Genomic DNA, 25,249 nt, shown 5'->3' with positions numbered 1-25,249 from the left:
TCATGAAGTCATAGCAATTTTATTTCTCTCCAAAGATTCTTGTTTGTTTTTAAAAAACCTGTTGAGGGACTTTATATATGGCTTTAAACTGTCTGTCTTATGTTTATGAGTAAGGGACTTATTGAATAAGGGACCTGATGACTATTTGTCCCTCTCAAATGCAATTATTTCTACTTGTTATGACCCTTTCTTCATTACCATGCACCAGCAGGTCAACATTGGACTTTTTCCCTCTGGTTTATGACCAAATACCTGCAGAACTGATCAGCTGATCTTTGCGTTTAGTGCTAAGCAAATGTTAGCATGCTAAAACACTAAACTAAGATGCTGAACATGGTAAACATTATATAATCTGAACATCAGCACATTACCATTGTCAGTGAGCGCATGTAAGCATTCTGACAGTAGCATTTAGCTCAAAGCACACCTGTGTTTTAGTTTCGCCAAAATCTACGCCTGTAAATTCCTTTATTTGTGATTGATTTTCATGTTCTATCTCATCGGTGTCCATTTACAGTAACCCTTTGATGCATGGGATTTGATGCACTGATAGAATACATTAATAAAATGGGCAGAACATGGAAATAAATGATGACACATGCAGCAGAAATGCTGCGGTTTGTCTGTCTAGTGGGCTTTTTTTGTTTTACACCAGATATTTATGGCGAAGTACTTTCTGTCCGAGAGTAAAATTAAGCAGCAGACTCACGTGTGGTTTCACTGTTTTCTCTCATTTTATTGGAGGCGGAAGGTAAGACACACATTTCACTTTAGTTTTCTCACAGACCTGGCCACCCTTCAGTATCTACAAAGTACTTCCTGTTCCTTCTTGAAAGCAAGAGCTACATCCATCGTACATGTTAGAAACAGTTATTTTTAAAAAACAAAATAGAAATAAAAATGTACAACATACACTTGATATATATATAATATAATTTTTGCTCTTTTTTTTTACAGAGGTAAAAATACTAAGCGTAAAAAATGGGTCTAATTCATTACAGGGAGTCGTTTCTTTAATTTTTCAATTTAAATACACAAGGAGATAAAGAGGATGCGTTCAGGCACTTGTAAATGGCTCTGACATGTGAGAACACACTCAAACACCAGACAAGATGGAGAAAAAAAAGATTTAACACTGACACACACACACACACACACACACACACACACACACACACACACACACACACACTCTTTCCAATCTGATTGGCCCCGTCCCTGATACATCACATCATTAAAGGATCTGATTATACTGGATAGGTGTCAGTATGTGATAGCATATTCAACTGATCCCAGTAGCTGTGGATCAAGGAGCAGAAGAGGGGAAAGGGATGTGGGGCACACGCACACGCACACACACACACACACACACACACACACACACACACACACACACACACACACCCTTCCACACACCCACAAAGGACGTAGGTACTGGTACAGAGGACAGGATGTATGAAACAGACACAACCGGGGAAGGAAAAAGGACATCCTCAGGCATTCTGCATTTCAACTACAGTAAGTGACATTTCCTTGGCAAAACAATCAGGGATGGATGTTTGTTTCCAGGATTTCAGCTGTTTTTCAGACTCCCGTTCTTTTCCAAAGGGACCCCACTGATGTCCTGCTTTTTTTTAAAAGTATTTAAAAGCTTAGTGTCCTGGTCACATCCCCAATGCTGCCATGAGCCAGGCTTACGGCGCATAAAGCGGTTGTCAGTTTAGTGTTGTGCTGTCAGTGTGAGGGTGTAATTGGCCAACTGCAGTGTCACTCAAACGGCAGGTGACACAGGCAGGTGAGTGGTTGTTTTCTTCCAATGCCTGAGTTTGTACCTCGACGCACCTGTATGACCCTGAATGACCAAACTCTAACTGATTCTTTCCTACTTCAGTCGAACATCGAAGTCGATGTAACTCTTTGAGGGGCATGGCGATGTACCAAATCTGGCATGGAGGAAAAACAGTACGCTGTAGGACAGAGGAATAACGCACACCAGTCACATGTAACTGTGGTTTAAGCACAAGCTCATTTACAAATAATATTTTGGCCTTAAAGGAACAATTTGTGATTTTGTGAAATGCTCGTTTGCTTTCTCGCTGGAAAACAGCTAGTAAAATCCCAAATTACAGTTTTTACACTTTTGTTTTTATATGGTGAAAATACAACATATAACATTTTAGTTAGTGAGGTGGTAATAGGTGGAGTTTGCTACCATTGGACTGAGCCGGGCTAGATCTGTTTATGCTAAGCTAAGCGAACCATGTCCTGGCTCCAGGTTAGCTCTTGACAAGAAAGTGAAGAATTTCCCAAAATGTTAAATTATTCCTTTTACAACTCAATAATGACACGTAGGAATATCTTTTATAAATAAGTATGAAATAAGACACTACATTGGTGTAGTGACTTGTCAAAGGTCAATTATACTAATTTCCACTAGTAGGGGGGTTTCAATATCTATATTTGTTTTTAAAACCTACATTTTAGTCGGGGATTGGATGGGGATAAATTATTTTGAACGCAATTCTGAACTCATTTCATTCATCGAGCCGATCAGATCATCACTTGCTTGTTCCACACATGTGACTGGTGGGCTCCACTGGAGGCGGGCAGGGATTAAAGAGGGGTGCTGATTGTACATCGCAAGCAAACTGGAGCACTTCGTTTACACACTTTTTTTTCATTACAAAAATAGTTTAAACCAAGTTTAAAAGAGTATGTGGTGTGGCTGATTGCTTTGAGCTGTAACCATGCTCACGCTTTTCATTAGAGCAGACATCTTTAGAGAGACAGGGGTGAAGTTTGGAGTGACACTCCACATTTTAAGGCATAATGGGCACCAACTTTAACGGTATGTCCGATTGATTTTTCAGTCCTTGACGTGACACAGACTGCTGGCTGAGGTTCTGCAGAAAATGAGGAAATAAGAGCCTTAAAATCTCACACCGCTTTGAGCGCATGTTAAGTAAAATAAGCCAAAAAACTGACTGGAGACTTGATGGGTTCCTGGATTAAGGTGGTAGTTTAGGCACTGTTTGAAATAACGTGAAAGGAGCAGGGAGACGGATGCTAGAGTATCGTAGCGTGACTTGAAGCACCGTCTCGTTGAGTGTGGAACCCACAACCCAGCACCCTTTTGCTGGTAGATCAATTCAGTGAGAAAATAAATAGGATAAAAAGACAAATCTTTGGGATATTAGAAGCAGATTAAGATGAGTACCACACTTGTTTCAGTGAACAAAAGATGTTGATGGCGGAGAGCTATGTAGACTATATACTTGAGCTTTACTATAAGCTGCAGTACAGACAACAAAAAGGCCTCAGCGCACATTGTAAGCATGCACATATACCATCCACACACACACACACACACACACACACACACACACACACACACACACACACACACACACACACACACACACACACACGCACACACGCAAAGAGGTGTAGTGTCTGATTTCTCTTGTAGCTGGAGTTGAGCTGAGCGGGCCTGATATTGGAATATAAACAAAATGGCCACTCGTACATCAAAGGAGAGAAAAAATAGAACAAAGAAACAATTCAAGTTCTTTGACGCCGAGTCAGTGTACAAAGTATAAAGTACCTGCATATGTGATACATGACATATAGGTCAGCTATAAAAAAAAAAGGCCCTGAAAAAGAGTGCTCTCTCTCTCACTAGAAACAGAGCATGAAATGGCCACGTGGAGAGCTGAGAGAACTGTCTGCCGTAAGGGGGAGCTTATCTTCCCAGGCCGTTCAGAAAATGCACCAATTGTTTTTTTTTTGGCTTATTTCAGTGTCTGGAATTTGTAGAGAAACCCAGAGAAACCAAGGCAAGAGTGAGCAGCCATGACCACTTGTCCCCCCTGTGCATTTCCCCATCCTTCCCTTTCCCTGTGCTTGCGTTGGGTTTAGGTTTTTGTTGTTTCCTCCGAGAGGTTTTCCAAGCGCGGTTTCTCAGCTCAGGGCCTTGTGTCGGCCTCCGCAGCAGCCACACCTGAGCCCTGCCCGGTGGCAAGCGTGGAGAGGCGGGTAGAGGCAGAGGCAGGGCGCCACCAGAGACAAGCCGAGCAGAGCTAACCAGCGCGAGCCGAGTCGGCCTCCCCCGCTGCCCTCACCCCCGTCACAGGAGCAGGGGTCTGAGTAGTCCCCCTCTGGGTCAGACATGCAGTGGTAGAGCATGGTATCTGCCAGCCACATGCAGCTGACCCGCCGGATGCACGCCCTTACAGGGTCCGGTGCATCCTGGCACCGGCCTCTCCGGTTGTCGGAGATATAAAAGGCCTCGCCGCAGTGCTCACACTGAGCGCGCTCCATCCCGTCTTCCTTCCGTCCCTTCCCACCATTGGTGGACGGGGAGGAGCTTGGGAGGAAGGAGCGGGGCTGTGAGGAGACCACAGAGGAGAAGCCTTGGCGATATGAGCCGCCATGGCCCTTATTGACCAAGGGTCCGAGGGCGGGGTCAGAGTCTGAAGGCGATAGGGCCGGTGCCAGCGGATAGGTGTAGTCGTGTTTCTGCGCCTCCGTCTTGTCAAAGTGGACGTAGGGCTCAGATTCCTCCATTTGGATGAACTTGTCACGCACAGTGGCGTGGCGGTAGTCCTCGTAGCCTGTGAGCCAGTGGCGATCCGACTGGCGTCCATGGAGGCGCTCGGTGGTGCGCTCCCAGCTGCGCTCCCGAGGGTTGATACGGACAATCTCCTCGTCCTCCTGGAAGGTGACGTGACGAGTAATCCGAGACAACGGCTGAAAAAAAAAAAAAAAGACAGAATGAAACTTAAAAACGAGCAGTGTTTGACTGTAAGCTTTGATTTAAAAAAATAAGAACATCTTTTGTTGTCCGAACAACAGTTTCAGAAAATATCCATCAGCACATTTTCAGTCATTGCGGAAAGAGCACCTGGTCCTCCACTCTCTTGTCATCCCTGTGTCTGTATCTGGACGTTCTTTTGTCTCACCTGGTCCAAGAAGTAGTGGTCTGAGAGCCGGTAGGGGTCGTGGAGGTCGTGGCGATGTCCCAGCATGCACTTGTGTCTCAGCGGAAGGGGTGAGGAGTCGAGCGGCTGCAGAGAGCTCTCCAGTTTCTGGGAGGAGTTGGATGAGCTGTCTGTGGTGTTCTGAAGGGACAAACAAACACAGGATGCGGTCTGAAAGCTGCACTCTGATTGGATACACCAAACAAATAGTTAGTGCAAGAGGACGTCATGATTGGACAAACAAAAACAGGAAGCCTCGGCGCAGCTCTGATTGGGAAAACAGGAAGTGCGAGCTCTGTTTTTCAACCACTTGATCCACATTTGGATCACCGTGTACTTTTATTAGCAACATCCACCATTCAACATCAGCACCTAAGAAAAACACTGTAGTAATCATCACAGCTAAAATTGTAATTAGACTTAAGGTTTAAAATTGAATTAGCCACTGACATAGGTAGAGGAAATATGTTGCCTATGGTGATCCCATTTATTTATTATATTATTAATACTTATTTCTTAATAAGGTTACTGCGGTGATATAGGAGTCAAGTGAGGTCGTCACTGCTGCATTGCGTATATAGTAAGAACGGTGATGGACTTGTGACCCAGCCAACAATAATATTTAGTCTAGTCCTCATTGATCGGGTGGATAAAATATTAGAAACACCTTATTATATCACAATAGAAGTCAACAGCTGCACAAACTACAGCCTCAACAATGATCAAACAACACCTACCTAAAATAGTTAAACATTGTTAAACATAGTTAACAAAAACTGAACACTATATCCTTCACACAGCTAGGATTTATTTCAGGACTGATGTATTAGACTGCATTAGTTTTAGCTAGGTGTGCCTTCTACCTATGGAAACAATTGAAAATAAGTGCATAATCTTGACATTAAAACCCCAAAATATTGAATTTGCAGTGACAAACAGCAAAAGAGAGAGAACTTCTCACATTATGAAGCTGAAATAAACTGATATTAGGATGCAAGCATCCTGGACACACTCTTCGCAGTATCACCTTTTTTGGCTTCTCCCCTTCATCTTCTCCCTCTCTCTCCCGCCTCCTAACATGTCTTCCTTCCCTGTCTCACTTTCTACACATTCCACCTTTCCTTCTGTCTTTTACACCACCCTGTGCGTGTGTGTGCGTGTGTGTGTGTGTGTGTGTGTGTGTGTGTGTGTGTGTGTGTGTGTGTGTGTGTGTGTGTGTATGTGTGTGTGTGTGTGTGTGTGAACAGTATCCTGTCCCCTTTCTGCTAAAGGCTGTCAGGGCTCCACTCCAACTCAAACCTTGGCCAGACACTAGACAGACAGGCCGCTGCCGTGTAGTCAGACATATTTCAGTCAGGCACACTGGGGGCTCGCCACTCTGGTGCGAAGCAGCGTACCAGCAGATAGCCAGGTCGTGAGGACTCCTGTCTCATCATGTCATCCCGCTTATGTGTGTGCAGGTGGACGAGATAGTCATAGTGTGTTTAACCCAAAGAAAAGGGTGCAGGTGTTTCTGTGTGAGGAGAGGAACTGGCTTTATCTTGTGGAAGGTTTGAAGTTGGTGCCGTTGGACTGTTTCTCTTTCAGCATCTAAGGATAGCCACGGGTCAGTTGTCTTTATGAATCATATGCAATTCCCTTCTCACAAGGTTTTTTCTCAACGCAATGATGGCCTGGTTGTGCTTGAAAAATCTCTATCTGCATTTGTTTAATCTTGCTTTGAGTTTCAAATGGCTAGTTACCAGAAGTCAGCAGAGCCATAGAAACTTGTATCAAAGGTCAACAAGCTTGTCCGCCAAAGAAAAGTTTGGCCATGGCTGAATTTTACATAATCATCTTCTGCCAGCAGCTCACAGCGGCTATGAGATTTCTGGGCTTCCCTTTTTCTGTGCTGATGTGATTTCATTACCATAAAAACCCCAACAATTCCACCTGACAAGCATAAAATATGCAGAAAATGTTTGATTCCAGCTATTCAAATGTTCTCAGTTCTCTTCAACGCTTACTGGAAAGACAAAAAGAAATAAATGTGGCTGTAGCCCAGCTGGTTGAGGAGGTTTGCGACGAATGGTAGGGTTAGCGGTTTCGAACTCCTGTTCTCCTGTTCATGTGTTGAAGTGTCCTTGAGCAAGACACTGAACCCCAGTTCGCTCGCAATGTACAGTATGCGTATGATGAAACAAGACTCCACAGCCTCTAGCATGGCTCTGTGAGGCTGTACTTAGGCACAGTGCTTTAAGACCCTCACACTGTCTTGCAGGTAATTTGGTCATAAATTAAAGTATTGGACAAATTGAAAGTTTAACCTGTTGATGGCACTGGATGATGACATTTCATGGCAATTCATTGAAAATCAAAACCTCTATGGGAAAAGTCATTACGATTCATAGTCTAGGTACAAAATTTGGTATCAATCTACGTAGTAAATGTTGAGATATTTCACGGGATAAGTGAAGACCGAGACCTGCAGGTGGTGCTATATGAAAAGTAGCCATCAAAGTCAGTAGGGTCAATCAACTGGAGACCATGCATATCTACACTAAATCCAGTAAGTTAAAGAAATTTCACTCCGGACCAAAGTGGTGGACCAGCCAACCGACCATGTCACTTTGGACAAAGAGCATCTTCCAAAATCAATGTAACCTAACAAAACAACCTGACAATGGTTGCATCCATCACTAGGGTCAGTGGGGGAGGCTCTGAGTTTTATATTTTCAAATGATTAGACAGTTTTGTCACTTGTTGTGCAACCTACAATAAACCAAAACAGAACTACATTCATCAGGTAACATTTCACTCCCAGAAACTTTTATCAAACTTTATGAATCCCCCCCCCAATGTGTCATAATCTGGCACTCCAACAAGCATAAAACCAATGGTATGAATTATTTGCCAGAGTTATACTACCCAGATCTGGTGTGTGTCTGTCTGTCTGCTGAAGCCATCCCTATTATATCCTGCTCCCCACATGGATACCGCCATGTTTGAGAATTTCCCTCAGCTTTCTTACAAAGCCCTCAAAGCAGCCGGCCAAAAATAACATAACATGCTGCCTCCGCTTGGGGCCCCGCCCCCCTGGAGAAGACATTACCGGGGGGAGGAGCTGATACGGTTTAAAACCAGTCCGACTCTGGCCTCCACGGCTGCAACTAATTCAAAACACAGACCAGACTTTCTGCTGCAAGCTCAAAATGCACAAGAGGACAGAGAGAGACAGAGAGGAGTTGAGAGGGAGAGTTTGTATTTCTGGACATCCTCTCGCTGTATATTCTGGCCAAGGCTGGACAGAGGGCATTTCAAGTTATTTTCTGACACAAAACATGTCCCGATTCAAAGCTCGGGAGGATTCATCCTTCAACAAGCCTGTCTCGCTCTCCTGGGATGAGCCCAGAATTGCTTCAATAGCTTTCACTCCCCCTGTTGTGAATGAGCCAAAATAGAGACAGAGATGAGACATGCTGAAGGGAGGGACAGAGGAAGGGTTGGGTTAAGTTTAGGTTTGGCGAACGAGAAATAATTTAGGGAAGTATGTCCATCCTAGCTCTCTCCCCCCCCATCCTCCTTCCCCGCCCCCCACGGGCTGTAAATCTGCCGCAGCATTTCCCCCTGTCCACGACTGCCCGCCTCGCAAACTCTGCCGCCACCACTAACTTTAGGAAAGGTCATTAACACAGGCTAAGCAGGCAGTACTGAACCCATCAATGTATCCCATAGTTACTGGCATGTGATTTTAGTGCATATTAGTTTTATTGTCCATTGTTAATGTTAAATTTGACAGTCTGATGTCACAAGACAATTTGACGCTTCTTGAAGTCCTTTTATGAAAAATAATGAAATAACTCAGCCTTATATCGACACTGCACTGTCAAAAACTAAACACTTGAATACTATGACCATCAGGTAGAGGGAAGCAGAAATTCAGGCAGTAATTATTCATATCCATATTCTAGCTCTGGTAGGGTTGTGCCACACCAAGCCGACTGTCTTGGCTCGCTTGGCTGTCATTGAGTGCAGTCTGCTGACCATCACTCATGCTTTTTCCAGTATGTCCGGCACAATTTGGGCTAGTTGGGGGTTTTGCATCTAGCAACATCTTTAGAACTCGACCAAACACGACTGCTAAACTGGAGACCCGACTCTACAATTTTGCTTCCTCTAATCTGATACCAACCATGTGCAACTGTTTGGCTACACTATGTCATTGTTCCCGCTCTACGTTATGAATCTGTTGCAAAACATGACATTTACAGAAGCCAGTGACACATTTAAAAGACCGCTTGGGTATCGTCTCTAATAGCGACCCATAGTAAAGAAAGCATTTTCCTTCTTCCACAAGCAGAACACCTTGCACTGACTACACCAGTGCAGAGCTAAACTTCACAGTGCTAGCTTCAGCTTTAGCAGACACACAATGAGACAGTTTAAACATAGACTTAGAAAAAAATGGTAGGCTAGACTTTGTTTTGCCTTTGCACTGTGTTTTTTGGATTACAAATACAGGCTACAGGCTAGTATTTCCTCTCACGCAGGCAAATAACGTGCAAGTCCGCTGGCTGTTAGCTGTGATCCTTGTGGTGTGTTCAAGTACACATGGCGAGGCAATGCAAAATATTTCTCAGCCTTTGTTAGTGCCATTTCTTGGTGTGTTGGAGCCATTAGAGCTCATTCACCATACAGAGAGAGCCATCCTCCGAAAACACTTTGCATTAAATTCAGCAGTTTGAATGAAGGCTAAAACAGACACTTGAAGGCTATCTCAATATTTGTTTCATTATGAGCTTCTATGGTGTTTTAACTGTAATGGAAGTGAGCAGCTCAGTCTTATTTTGGGTGAATATGGCAGCTTTCTATGCAACAATACCAAGCAGTTGCCTTGGATTTGTTGCACTGAAAGCTGCTACTTTCCTGAAAACCCGAAGCTCCATTTCAGGGATTGCTCCACCACTGAGAGCACTGTAGCCTCCCTCCACCCCTCCTCATGTGTTTGTATGCGTCTCTGTGGTGGCTGTACACTCCCAGCAGAGCACCTATTAGTCTTGGCCCTTACAGACAGCTCAAGTCAAAGATGAACCACGAGGCACTTCCTCTCGTAAATCACCGGCCCTGCACTAAGCTGGGAAACAGCTGCTAGCTGCTAGTTTGGTGGCGACTCACTTTTTCAACTGCGAGGGTGGAGAGGGTGGGTGGATGGGTGATGGGGACGGACGGACGGACGGACGGAGGGGGGTGACTGGTTCACCAGGAGAGAGCGAGGTGGGATACAGGAAGTGACCTTGTGACCCTGCCTGCTGCTCCTGGTGTCAGGTTACAGAGTGGGGGGAGGGGGTCCTTCATGCTAACTTAGAGGTAGAGAGGCCCTGACACACAAACAACACACATACACTTCATGTACTGTGGCAGGTATACGCGACAGGCAGGGAATCATGAGTTGGAAAACGTTCTGCTAGACGGAGGAAACAAAGTCTTGAGATTTTTCAGATGCATAAGACTCCTCTGGGGTTTTGGATGAATAGTTGTTCAGTGTGTACTGGAACCATGGTTTACTCTACAGAGCCACAGTCTGGCAACTAAGAAAGGACCGCAACAGTCCAGATAATATTTACTTGAGTCTATACATAAGTGAGATGCAGTGACCCCCACAATAGATGCACACTAGACCACAGACCCCCAGTTAGAGAGAATTTTGTCTTAAGGGATCTTCTCCGAGTTCTTTTTTGGTTTCAATAATCATTATTATACTCAATCATTGATCAAACCAGGATAGCTATACCTTACAATCAATCAAGACTCAATCAAGGCCATATTTTGTCAGGTGATAGCACCCAGACGAGGATTTGAAGCAGTTACGATGGGCAAGTTGTCACTGAAGTAAAAAAAGAGATTAAGCTCTACAACCCATAATTCTGACTTGGATAGTATATGAATGTAGAAGACATGCTTACAGTAAAGACGTCGTCGTCACCCAGTTCGCCCTCATTCTGGAGTGCTGTAGAGGAGGTGGTGGAGCCTACGGAGAAGGAAACAGGAGCCAACACTTTACTGGATGATGTGTTTGTGAGAATAACCCTGACTCTCATCCGCTGGCAATGAACAGGAGAAGGACTTAACAGAAGCCAAGGCGGTATTACAGTGATGAAAGAAGCATTTCACATCACAACAGTCCTACAGCTGTATGATTTTAATTAGTCGAGTGTTCTCATCTTTACATGTGACATCTCTCTTCATAATAAACTCAACTGCATCTGCTCAATATCAATATCCTGATAATGTAGATTTATGGATAGTTACAATGCAGCACAGCGTACCTTCAGCCAGGTCCTCGATGGCTTTCCGTACCCCCCTGTCGAACGCTCTGGCGTCGGCTGGACTCTGGAACGACAGGCCACACTTCCTGTCCTCCACCTTCCAATGGTGAAATGTGGGCGTTGCTATGGTGTACACAAGGTCCTTCCTCAGCGGACAGTCCAGGATCACCTGTTTATTCGGCACATATTGGCCGATTACAACAGGGCGAAATATTCCATATCTGATCCTTAAAGGACCTTTGGCATTATTTTGCAGATGTTTGCGTGTGTTTACCTGTTTGTCCTGCAACCGCTCACCACGGATGAGGAACTGGGAATAGCTGGAGGCCGGCACGGGTGCCAGCTCTGGTGGCAGGAGGCGGCACACCCCTACCCTGGTCAGAGCTCCCCCGTCCTGGGCCAGCCAGCCACCGCTCGAGTCGTCCCGCGTCATCACCACCGCTTTCACACGCACAATGTAGCTGTCACTGCACAGAAGAGAGAGAGAGAGAGAGAGAGAGAGAGAGAGAGAGAGAGAGAGAGAGAGAGAGAGAGAGAGAGAGAGAGAGAATTATTAGAATGATAACTTATACACATACATTATACAGTAGCGTGGGGCTAAAACTTGTTTACACAATGTGTTTCAACTTATTACACCGATTCCAAAAGATGATGATTATGATTTATGTGTAAAATTTTACAAAGGATGTGCGTTCTTATTGTAGAAGGTAAATCAAACTTTCATTCTCAAGGAGAAAAAAAAGCTGTTTTGGGGATAGAGAACATCTTTAGGGAAACGCACACTCTCCATGAAGTGAATGAAGTGAATTTTGGATAACATACCACCAGATCTGAGAGCAGTGACTCATGAATGTGTAAGAAGGTCATATTTTTGGTGTCAGAAAATACCTCTGAAGCTTTAAAGTGGGACAGAAATCATATCAGGGACAGCAGCTCTTTAAGGTAAAACCAAGGCTATAAATTAATACTGGAAAAAAACATCACACAAGCAAAGTTCACTTTAGGTTTCAGACTCCTTCTGTGTCTGCGGTCATACCAGCTAACTAACTTCTAATATGAAATGAAAACTTGATACTCGCCCGATGCATTTTTCTGCCTCTATTCAAAGGCTTTGTTATCACTGCGCCACAAACATTTATTTTTGTCAGACTAGATGCGGGTTCTACTTAAAAATACTTCGCATCAACTACATACTTCACTTCAAGAGGATTGTGAGTGATGCCAGGAAACGATTGATAATGAAAGTATTAAGAAGGGTTTGGCGTCTGTAGGTGAAAATGTCTCATTATAAAAGGTAACAAAATCATAACTATTCTTATTTTCAGGTGATTATACACCAATGAAAACATACCAATGAATATTATATTCCATTTCTGTCAATAGATCCTCCTAAATGTTACACCCTGGACCTTTAAATAAACTGTTTATTAGATTATTTTTTGTATCAGGTAATAGTGCAGAGAAACAATCATACCTTCCACAGTAAAATCAAAGAAAAAAACATAGAAATGTACAAAATAATAGATATCAGTATGTGGTGTGTAAGTCTTAATAGATTTTGTAACTACGCCTGTGACAGATGTGTAAAATCCATATGAACAAACAAACAAAAAGGTCAATACTTTGACATTGAAAGTACCAGGTGGAAAGATGAACCTGGGTATTTAAGCCTCGGAACAAATATTTTCCATGCAATACAAAAACTCTTCAGTCAACAAAAATTCTTCCTCAGGCAGCGGCTACTATTTCATCATGGCTTCAGCTTTTAAAAAACTAAAACTATCCTCTAAACTCAAACTTGTCTTTAATTTTAAGTGTGTTAATGCCACAGCAGTTTATTATAGAGCTGGATTCACACAGTGGCAGAATGTTTGAGGGCGTCTCAAGTCACGACTTTGCCTGGTCCACGCTGTGCTGAGGTGGGAGGTGTTGCACCAGGACAAGTCAACACGAGAAACACACACACACACACACACACACACACACACACACACACACACACACACACACACACACACACACACACACACACGTAAATGTAGCTTGGTGTTACTTTGGTGGTACTGAAAACTTTCTCCATGAGAATCTTGACACAAGATGATCATTCAGTTAATGAAATACTTGACCACCAGAAAATGAATCAATGACAATTCTGATAACTGAAGTGTTTTATAGCAGAGGTGGGCCACCTCGCATAAAAAGTATACAATTTTGGGAATCAAAACATTATATTTCACACAACAAGCGCCATATATTTAGTAAATGTGGTTGTTGTTTAGTTCATCCTATACTAACTTAACTGACTGAGTCACAATCTGCATGGCTGACCACCTCGGCTAAATATTTTCCTGGGCTAATCCTGTGTTTATTTGAAAAATGTCCCTTATATGAGCGTTCAGTAGCCTACCGATTTCACATAATCAATGTCCCTGATTCAATTCCTGCCATTCTTTCTCTCCCTGTATCTCTACTGGGAATTTTTACATTTTACAGACAAATTTTTATCACTAACAAAAAAAGAAACCTCCCTCTGCACTCAATAGAGTCGTCAGTGCTTATAACATGAGACAATGCAATGGAAGTTGAATGGTAAAATACAAGACATGACAGCCACCACCCTCACAGGGACACAATGAACACAGTCACAATCCACATGAATGATCTGACAATAACAGGATGTACCTCTGTGTATTCCATCGATGCTGCACTGTGTGTGTGTGTGTGTGTGTGTGTGTGTGTGGGCGGGAGAGGGATGAAGAGAGAAAGAGAAACCTAGAAAGAGAGAGAGGGAGCGAGGCAGAGTGGGAGTGAATGAGAGAGGTGTTGTTATATAATTAGCTTACAGACCCAGGGACTCCACACACACACACACACACACACACACACACACACACACACACACACACACACACACACACACACACACACACACACACACACACACAGGTGGCAAAACTGGTTGACCAGCTCCCACCCACACACATTCATAAAACTGACGGAATGACAGACTGACTGACTGGGTGACAGCAGACAAACAACTCACACAGAAAAGCAACTACAGATTCACCCACAAGGTTAATGCTTTTGTGTAAACACACACACACACACACACACACACACACACACACACACACACACACACACACACACACACACACACACACACACAACTCAAATTATACTTTTCCATTCAGATATTAAATGTTTCTTGTGTTGGACACACAAGCCAAAGCCTGCGTTTATTTCTAAACAAACTTACATTTTCAATTCAACTTTATTTGTACAGCATCAAACCATAAACAGAAGTTATCTGAGGACACTTTTCATAGAGAGCAGGTCTAGACTGTACTCCCTCATAAAATTATTTACAGAGACCAAACAATTCCCACCATTAGCAAGCACTTGGAGACAGTAGAAGGGAAAACTTCCTCTTAAGAGGCAGAAACCTAGTGTAGACCCCGGCTCTAGCTTAAATGACATTAAATTAAGACATTACAGATTAGTGTAGTGTTTAGTCAAACTGTTGTTGGCAGCCCGGAGCTTTGGTGACACAGTATGTTGGCAGGTATCTTTTCACTTGTCACGTCAAACCAAAGTGGGTGGTGGAGGCAAATAGTCATTCAGGTTTTATTACCCACGTGGGAAACTTGATGGCAACTAAGGAAATAATAGAAATTCAAAATAGCAATGTCAGTGATCTATTTATATTTCTATTATTCATGATCCTGGAGAGTCAGGCCAGCAAACTAGCTTACCTTACAGTTTCTAGCTTGAGCCAGGCTTATGGAAGTTATCTATAATAAATAATCAATGTTATTTTGTGCCTTCACAATCGACTAGGCTACGGTTAGATGTTAGACTAGCATATTAACTGTGGTTGAAATTGTTGGTTGAGATTGTTTTGGGTAGCAGTGTGCAACCTTTTGGGGATAACAATGAATTTGTGCCATTTTTGTAGTTTCATACTGGTTTGCAAGGCCTTTGGAGGCTGGGTAGTTCAAATAAATGACCCTCATGGTGAAATGTTATTGTGTCAGGCTAATGCTGGTGTTATTACCCTATAACAAGAGACCACTGAGGAGCCGTTGTATTCCTGTTGGAAGTCATAGTTTGTATGTAGGTTTTATGCTGATGAATATACAGTATTTTGCACTGAAGTATAAACCAAATTACATTATTTCTGCGTCCAGAGCAGCCCTGACACTGTTTAGTGTGCTTTTATATTAGTACCACAGTGGTTTAATGTGACTCAAACACATGTTCGACACACTCACATACGGAACCACACATCCAGTCCACCCACATACAGAAATAACAACAAATTCTGTGCTATATAAGCACATGTGCTTTAAGATACACGATACCAGCTATCAGTTCTCTGAGATGAACTTGTCACATTTTGGGCTGTCTTGTGACCCATGTTCAGAGTCCCGTCTGCCGACAGGCCCTGTAATCTGTGGTTGGAACACACAGACAGCCACAACCAGCAGCAATGTGCTACTTTAATACACTTGGGAGTGACCACACATTCTAGCACAAATACACACAGACACACACATACATTTGGGAACTGTGAATCTAATTCTGTCCACACGAATGCGGCACGAGGTGCCGATGCTGAAAAAGGACTGTGACACCCACTTTAAGAAAAGGTGGTAGATACACCATTTATAATCACTTATTTGTGTGGAATTCACACACACATACAATCTTTAACTTTTATTTTATGAACACCCCAGACATTATGGTAGTATAATATTCAACCAAGTGATTTACAATTATGACATGCCGGGCTGTGTTAGGGTTGCACACACTTTTCAAAGTCTATTTTGGGTGGGATGAGGATGTAAAGTGTTGCGTCTAAAGTAGAGTGATGACTCAGTTTAGAAGGAAGATAGGGTGGAAGTCAACACCTCGCTGATAAGGAAAGAGCAGGTAATTCATGCATCACATCCTCTAATTTAATATAATGACATGTTGCCATCAGGTCAAAGGTGCAGGGAGTGTCTTGCGTCTACGTCTTAAGACAGGAACTATACTGTAATTGACAGGAGTTTTTGCACAACCTCATTCACTACACCACAATATGCTGTTGGCTGTTGGTGGTCAATGTGAAAGTTTTTTATGTGTCTTTAGGCCACGTTTCTGATTTACTGCCTGCTGACTTCCTCTCACCATGACTCATAAGCTCCTACAGCTAGTGTAGGCGCCATTTAATATAATAATATAAAGTTGAAGTTACAGTACAATGAGTATCAAGGCAATCACTCACAGCACTAAATTCAACAGCCTGGTATGCAAACATACAGACAGTTTCATTGAGCATACTGCAGCCATTACCGTCTCTTCACCCACAGACGTAAAATAGCATAGATAGGTTGCAGGTGTCCTACTTCCACATTCACAGCCACTTGTATACTTTTTCTGGGGGAACAATTCATGTTTGTTACTATGGGTACTATTACTTATGCATCACATGCCTAAATCTCCATTAACAGATGTTTTGCTTACTTGGGGGCAGCAGAAATAACCTGCGAACACAGCACTGATATTACCATCTTGTAAAGTTGATTTGCTTTAAACTGTTGAAATATTTAAGCAGGAATTGTACTTTCAGCGTCCACGAGTGACATAATATCGTCATAAGAGGGTGTGCAACATCTGCGTACCGCTAATTTGTTGTAATTGTGCGGACCACTACACACATCCTCCAAGTGCACTCCAGAAAATAGTATAAACACAACAACAACTACACAGCTGTCCGTGTATGTGTCAGTTTGGGAGTATATTCAGCTTGTCACTAAGGTCTCATTGGTTTCTGTGTTTCATACTGCCGTGCATCTGTGTTTGACGCATTCATTCTATACTTTCTATTTCTAGGTCTGGTCCACACCTTACAAACAAGTCTGTCATGATGAGGAAATGGGATGTGGGTGGAGTACACACCTGTAGAGTCGCTGCCAAGCTGCATTAGTGCACCGTCAATGACCTCTTAAGATCTTAAGATCCATTTGTTAATTTTATTTGCCTGTAAGCCATGTCAGCATCCTCATTCTGTACACATTTATTATCCAAACAAATTTACAGACACATACTTTTAGAGCATGTACTACTGCTACTTAGTGAGCTGGACCCTGCAAATACCTGACGTGGTCTGTGTGTAACAATATTGCAATAAAACAGTAAAGGGGGAAGGGAAACGGTCTAGTTATCACGTCTGGAATCCAGCTCATGTGTGACAGATAAAAGGGCCACTGAGGGCAGCCCAGCCATGTGTGATAAGGGCGGCTATACTTCCTCTGATAAGGAATGACTGGCCGCACCTCTGCCTGATCAACAGAAACACACACACACACACACACACACACACACACACACACACACACACAGTATATGCCCTCTCTGCAGCAATCAGGAAGTGACTTAAAGGTGCTCCACAATCAAGATTATTTCATTATTAGTTGGTACTTAGGCACTGGATGCAACAACTAACAGAGTTTTCAAAGCATGGGCTGACAGCCCCAGTGATTCATACAGTACAGAAACATATAATTGATTAAATGTGGATGTTTTTGGACTATTGTTCAGGGTCTATTAGCATGTGTAAGGCCTTTTATTGACCACATAATTCATGAAATAATTGAAAAATCTTTTGTCACATTCAACATGAGGAATTATAAATAATTTAATTTTGGCTTTCATTCATATCTTCATCTTAGTCTAAAGAGAAGAAGTAGCGCGAGCGGTGGGGTGAAGCGAGTTCATTCGCAACTATTGACGCCAGAGGTTCCTGAGGGGAAGTTTGATCGACTTTCTGTCAATCAGCTGTAGTTACATGGAGCGCTCACATGTCTGGGCAGCACAAGACCCATGCTGCTGGTGTGAGTGAGTGTGTGTCAGTTGACATGAGAGAGAGAGATCACTACTATTCAGAGGAACGCTAACAACCCATACACAACTGACCAATCGCAATGCAAGCTCAGACCTTTTTATGTTTATAGCAAAATAGTGTCAGAAGTTTATCATTTAAAATGGATGAAAGCATAGAAAACTCTTGCTATGTGCTCATTAATAAAAATATTTCAAAATGGGAGACAAGCTTCAAAATGAGGTTTGATAATATATGACTAAGCATATGGAGAAAGAAATCCAACAACCTGTAACTGTTCTCCAAGAGGAAGCCGTCCTAAGGTGGTTCTGCAGCCCCTCTATCTCAGTGGAGGTGGAAATCATACTGAATATAAGCTGATTGGTTCTAACCCTCTTAAAAAGCCAACAAAGACCCTCTATAATGCCTCATATCCTCTTATACAGAGTCAGGCTTAGGGTCAAATGTAACTAATGAGGGGTTTTCTACTTTCTAATACTCTCTGTATCTGTGATCGACATCAGTCAAAATGTCAACCTCGGTGTGTTTGACCAGTTAGTATTCGTTTACATAAACTGTCAGATGTCAAAGGTTTATCTTGTAATTGGACGGCCTGTGGTCAAGCTCCAGGGCACCAAACCAACTGAAAACGATTTGCATAATGAACACTAGAAAGTCTGTTCTCTTAGGGCTTCCCTAGTCTAAATATGCCAGTATATTTACCACTACACGTGACGGGCTGCAACGTTTCCTGGTGCTATTTGTGGTTGGTTTTAAATAGCTTGTAGTCCTTCTCCATTATGAGTTTTAGGGACAGTTTTTTAATTTACATGTTAACATGTAAACATCCAGTTTACAAGAGACATCCATCTGGAATAACTACTGTGAATCTCCACATTTAAAACTTAATGAGAGTACTGTTTGAAAGGCTGGCAACTTTTTTCACAACTATAAACCTTTTAGTGCAGGTCAGATCACCAGAAATCTGTAGCTATGTAAGAGTTATTAACCTTAAACCATGGTGGGGGAGGACTGAGACTGTCATGTTTGTTGTAGGAATAAATCTTGAGCCTTATACAGCAAAAAAGTTTCACATACTGTCATCAGACACAAACCAAACGAGATGAACTTTCAAATATGTCAAAATGATCTCCTTTCTTTTAAAAAGCTCCAGTGCGTAACATTAAGGAAGATCTATTGGCAAAGAATGAGCCTTTCATATCTACAGACGCTGTGGGTCGCCTTCCATGGAGGCCATGTTGAACTGCCATGTTTCTACAGTAGCCCAGAATGGACAAACCCATCACTGACTATAGATAGGGCCGTTTTTTTAAACTAATTTTGGGGCCACCGTAGTTTCTCCTTTGTGCTTGGCAGGACAGGGTGAAGCGAGGGAGTTGCTATAGGCCACTAAATCCTACACACCGGTCCTTTAAATGTCATATGTGGAGGAACAATTAGCATTGGTGGAAGATAAGCTAAGTCATAAAAGCTGTTGGCCTGACAGTATTATCTCTTTTTAGACGGATCAGAAAAGATAATCAGCCAAAACAACAGCGCATATATCGTACAGTACAGTGGTAATAGTTTAACATCAGTACATTTTGTGTGCATGTAATGTATGTGCTTATGTAGAGTATAAACCTGACTTCATTCACTGAACAGCTGAAACGAATTTGAGTCTCCAATAACCACTGCGGTGGGTTGTTGGATACTTGGTGTGACAAGGGAAAAACACACTGAGTGAAGTGAATGAAAACTCAAGCTATTATAATCTTGGTCATTCAGTCAGCTGATGAGCAGAGATTAGTAAAAAAAAACAGGCAAACAATCCGGGGCCATTGTTTGGTCTCCAGATATAAACAGCTCAGGCCATTATATAAAGGCTCCGGATAGCAACCAGTGATGAGCTGCTCTGTAAAACACAGGAAATACTGTGAACAAGGATCTGTTCCACATGATGCGCAAGTGTGTGTGTGTGTGTGTGTGTGTGTGTGTGTGTGTGTGTGTGTGTGTGTGTGTGTGTGTGTGTGTGTGTGTGTGTGTGTGTGTGTATGTGTGTGTGTGTGTGTGTGTGTGTGTGGAGGGGGGAGTACAGAGAGAGAAAAAGAAAAAATGCAAAGGGTCTGCAAAGGAAGTTCATTTGTGGACACGGAGTATGTGTCGATATTCTTGTTATTTGTGTGTGTGTGTGTGTGTGTGTGTGTGAGTTATATATTTGTGCACTTGAGTGTGTGATTTACGTTTACCATAGTTATGCTAATTATCTGTGGATCCATACATATCGTCACATGGATATTTATTCAGTTATATTCACTCTAAAGGACTGCTGGAAAAGAGTGTAAGCTGCTAAATATGTCTCTCAGTTTCACTTTCTCAACCACCAGAACAATCCCAGCTGTAAGAATAGTTACTTTTATGTACTCCTTCTACAGTATATGCATATATTTTACACATCAAACACACATTAGCTCACCACAAATAGTTTGACAACAGGAAACTTCAGGTTTCGTTGTCAGTCCCCCAGAACACTTTCTACACTATTAGCAGCCTCAATGCAGAATGCAATGCAGCTCCAACACATGTTGCACTGAAAATCAGAGGCCAAGTCCGACTCTTTGACAACAACAAAAATATTTTTGCCCTTCTTGTGATCAATCTTTTCACATACATGAACAAACAAATGAATGCATTACATCCAGGTCCTCTGGCTAATTGCTGTATTGTGGGAAATGTAGGAAAGCACTTAAGCAAGATCGTAGACACGACCGATTGAAGGAAAGACTACATAACAGGAAAAGTAGCACACACCTATAGAGAGGAATCTAAGGCCGGATTATTCCTTTAACAAAATGTGAATTTCTTGGATCATTGAGTGATGCTCCAATGTAGATACAGCTGTAGGTTAAAAAAAATGATACACTTTCTGTATGACTAAGAGTGGTGATAAATTTACTGTATTAACATCTGACGGTAGTATCTCTAAGTTATTACAAGTTGCTCTGCCGATTATACATTGCTTTGGAGATGAACTTTTCCACTGTCCCAAAATTCCACCCCTGTCAAGTTCATAATGGTCTCAATATCAAATGCTGCTAACGTAGAAAAATATATGTGTGAGGAACAGAACAGTCCTGCTGAGGGAACATGCAGACCTGCTAACTCCTCACTGCTGTGTTTGCCAGTTGATGAGAGCTTTTTGTTCAGGGATGGATTATATTTCGTTGCTACGTTGACCTTAGCTGAATGTCACCGGGCATCTCCTGTCCAATACTGACTGTGCACATGCTGACCCTGCAGCAGCACACACCAGATCAATACATCCTCTGCTTGTGACTCTACTGTGTGTAAAAGACAGCTCTTGTACTTCTATAAAAAGGTAATAAATGTCCTCAGAAAGGCACAACCTTTTAATTCAGGACATGTAGTCAGTAAAAGGTCCTCACAAACAGAATGCATGTGTACGTGCCTGTAATCACGCTGCCTGATCATAGTAAAAATGACACATCAATTCCAATTGTTCCACTGAGAGGCAATCAAATGTACACATGACTCAATGTACACCGCATGCATCCGCAGACAGAAGTCCACTGCTGCTCAACTACCAACATACAATCAACCCCACAAGTCGTAGTGAAATATCTAACCTGTGACACAAGCTACATAATCAGTATAAAGGCTACACTGCTGCACCCTTTAACATGGCACAAAAGGTATAAAGGTGTGTCTTTTATCTCCTGACCATGCCTCAATCCCATAACGGGCTTGTATTCCTGATAAGAGCACCACAACACACAAAGTGGCAGATAAGTGCACAGTGATTCAATTCCTTCCATTAATAAGACAATAACGCTTTTGTATGAAGTAGCATAGTAGTACCAAAAGGTTACTATCATGATGTTACACAAGCTAGCTTACATGCAGAGAGAAGTTAAGTAGAAATTTACTGTAGGCCTAAACATTATATCAAGTGGTCTTCTATGATTAGGAAATTACATGAAAGTAACGTACCAATGTTTTAACCCAACTCAGTAAGCCTTAAAGTATCTTCTGCTGAGCTAAATGATGTGAGGCAGAAGGTACCAAGAGGATGATAGAGGAGGTTAAATGCATTCATATCTAGATATTAATGCAGCTGTTGGAAGTTTTAGGACAGCTAATGAAAGGAGATATAGATAAATCTACATTTGTGAGTCCAGAGTTGTACTCTGATCTTTTTAAATCTGATTCGGTTCGATTTCAATTGTGGTCCAAACCAGATACAGGTCTATTTTCTTACAATGTGACCGCAGTGTGAACAGTCAAAATGAATGTGAGTATTAATTAAGTAGGCTAATGGCGATCTAGATTTAAATTTGTCATGCGCGTCACTTCAGTACTGAAACCAGTTCACACTGGGATCTGACTAAATAAAACATATTATATCCAAGCAAAGTCAGAATTGAGTGCTAAGGCCTGCAGTGAGAAAGGAGCCACACAGGGTTCAATTATACACATTTTCCCATTACACTTTCTTCCAGCTAGCCAATAAATGACCTAGGTTCTGTTAGCATAAGCTGACTTTTATATAGTTTTAATGGTCACAACCTTCTTCAGCGGATCTATGGGAAGATATTTTTATACAAAATTCTAATATAAATATTTTATCAGAGGACAAAAAGCCTGTCTGAATGAAAGACAATAATCCATAATTACTTGAGTACGTGGTGGGCGTGGCCCAACTGCACATCACGCCATGAGAACCACACGTCATCACCATAGAAACGCTTCCTAGCCCGGAAGTGAAGGGCAGTTCAGAACTCAGGGTTAAGGCAATTGTTTATTTAGAAATATATGACCCAGAATAAGGCCATAAAGATACAGCTACTGCCCGGCAGGAACACGTTTCAACGCCTTCAGAGAGGTACAACACACTTAAGAGTGAATTCAGCACAGTTCTAATGGCAGTCTCCTACAACGGTGGCAGCTAGCCCCAGTTAGCTCCTCTCATGGATTAGCATTACATTCAGCTAGAGGCACAGACGGGGGGGGCAGAGGGGGCTAGGTCTCAGCCCCCTCTACCCCTGCCCCTGCCCCTGTCTGTCCGTGGGGACAGACAGACACAGTTCTCTGTACGCTGGCTTCGTAGAGCCGAGCCCGGCCAGCAGGCATGAATGGGGACGCGCTGAAGGTTAGAGGGCTTTTATGAATGAGCCGGCGTCACGCCACAGCAGCGCAAACATCCCCCACGGTGCCCTTCGCCCTTCCACCCCCACCCCCACCGACAGAGGTCTGCACAGCCCCGTGTGGTCCGACAGAGATAGGGAAGTTGTCGATATAGGCTACTGGAGTTGTAAAATAAATAAAAAGACATTGCAAAAGCGGGAGCCAATAATTGAAATGGTTCTGGCACAGCTGCTCACATGTCTGCACATTTCCATTTAAGCCTTAAAGAGATTGGTTTTGGTTACGGCTCGTCTGCACATTAAAAACACTATTATAATCGCCCTGTGTTTCAACCTTGCGGTCTGTTCGGGTCGGGTTTTAAAACAACAGTCACAGGCCTGCTGCCCTGTATGAAATGTAATTCACATTAAACTGCAGTTCCTTCTCGGTAAAGCTAATTTTAAGCTCCGAGCGCTTCCATATAGGCCCATGGGTGCCGTATAAACAGGTCTGTGGGCCTACACACTGTACGGCTCTATATTAGCTACATTTCGCAAGACGCAACAGCACGACCCACGGCTCTGTCTGCCGAACAGAAAGGGACGGACGGGAGTTTATTACGATCCTCCACTGGAGGAGAAACAGAAGCGTATTTTGGTTTTGTCCGGGGAAGTCGTCGTTTACAAGCGGCGTTTTTTTTATGAATGGAGCGCGGTAGGCTATGCAAATGAGGGCGATTGAGAAAGAGATGGCGGATGAGGCATATCGGATATCTCATATCCTGTGAGACTTCCCCCTTCAGTTGGGAGCAAACATACAGATGTGGCCAAATAGCCTCTGTAAACGCCGTCGGGGTTGTTCTTTTTCTTTTTAATGGACAAAGCACAAACAAGAGGTGCGTGAGCTCGCTGCTGTTTGTGTATTTATAAAAGGTGTAACTTCGGGGCGTGTTTGAGTTTCTAAGTTACGCTGCAACAGGGCCTGCTCTCTCGCTTCAGATCCTTTCAGAAAATTTTTCCGATCCACCCACGCTTATTCCCCTCCTCCTCCTCCTACTCTTCTTTCTCTCTCTCTTGCCTTCTCTCAAGACTATTCTACACCAAGGTGGAGGCCATGAAAAAAGAAAAAAGAAAGCCCTCTTCTACAGCACTGTCAATGCATTGCTTTACAGCATCAAGCACCAAATCCCACCGAGTGAATAAAATGAACCAAAATGCAAAACAGACGTGAAAGGCAGCTTTTGTGAAAGAGGGGAGTCTTTTGGCTGCACATTCCACCAAGTTGCCCTAATCATCTCCAACTTGTAGGCAGTGGGAGAGAAGCGAGAAAAGACACACAGATACAGTACTTACTCGTTTGGGTGTGTTTCTTCTATCATTTTCTCGTTTCACCTCAGGTAATGTACCACGGCGGTTGCATACTTTTCGCTCGTCATTCTTTCACCGCGGCTCCTCCAATTCTGTCTCCAATTCCGCATAAATCCCCCCTGCGCCTTTGTGCGAGTGTCGGCTCTTTGGCTTGCCTTCGACTGGCCGTGTCTCCGTCTTCTTTTCCTCACTTTTCCCCTCTTTCACTCTCCGGAGCCACCCAGTTTCTTCTGGATCGCAAATGCCCCTTTCCTATAACTTTAATACCCCATCGTCTTCAGTAGGTAACGTAGCCTATACAGACAGTTTAGTAGCCAAATCCAGCTCTTCTCTTTGCTCCCCCCCCCCCCTCCCCAAACACACACACACACGCACACACACACGGACACGCAAGGCACACACTCCGTTTTTAAGTCCTAAGGCGCATGTTTTCACCGACGACTCCGGTTCCAGTTGTGCGTAAAAAGCGCGTCGTCGCTGTTGTTACCGAGGGGTGGCCCCGCTAGAGCCCCATCTCTGTCTACTCCATGTTGGATTGCAGGCAGCCGAGCTGCTCCAACGACGCCGGGGGAGGGAGTGAGGGGA

General features: G+C 43.1%; 1 protein-coding gene across 1 annotated transcript; it reads right to left on the bottom strand.

The window, feature by feature from the left end:
* Window positions 1-712: 712 nt before the first annotated feature.
* On the bottom strand, window positions 713-25,240 carry LOC127374964 (sprouty-related, EVH1 domain-containing protein 2). The gene is made up of 6 exons (XM_051420713.1): window positions 24,650-25,240; window positions 11,559-11,751; window positions 11,285-11,453; window positions 10,922-10,986; window positions 4,962-5,120; window positions 713-4,749 (listed from the first exon to the last, which is right to left on the bottom strand). The coding sequence occupies exons 1-6, from the start codon at window positions 24,673-24,675 to the stop codon at window positions 3,961-3,963; spliced, it is 1,401 nt and encodes a 466-aa protein (XP_051276673.1). The 5' UTR covers window positions 24,676-25,240; the 3' UTR covers window positions 713-3,960.
* Window positions 25,241-25,249: the final 9 nt, after the last annotated feature.

This window comes from Dicentrarchus labrax, unplaced genomic scaffold (assembly GCF_905237075.1).
Source record: "Dicentrarchus labrax unplaced genomic scaffold, dlabrax2021, whole genome shotgun sequence".
In the NCBI taxonomy this organism is placed as follows: domain Eukaryota; kingdom Metazoa; phylum Chordata; class Actinopteri; family Moronidae; genus Dicentrarchus; species Dicentrarchus labrax.
The sequence above is the reverse complement of the archived record's forward strand: the minus strand, read 5'-3'. Positions and strand labels throughout refer to the sequence as shown.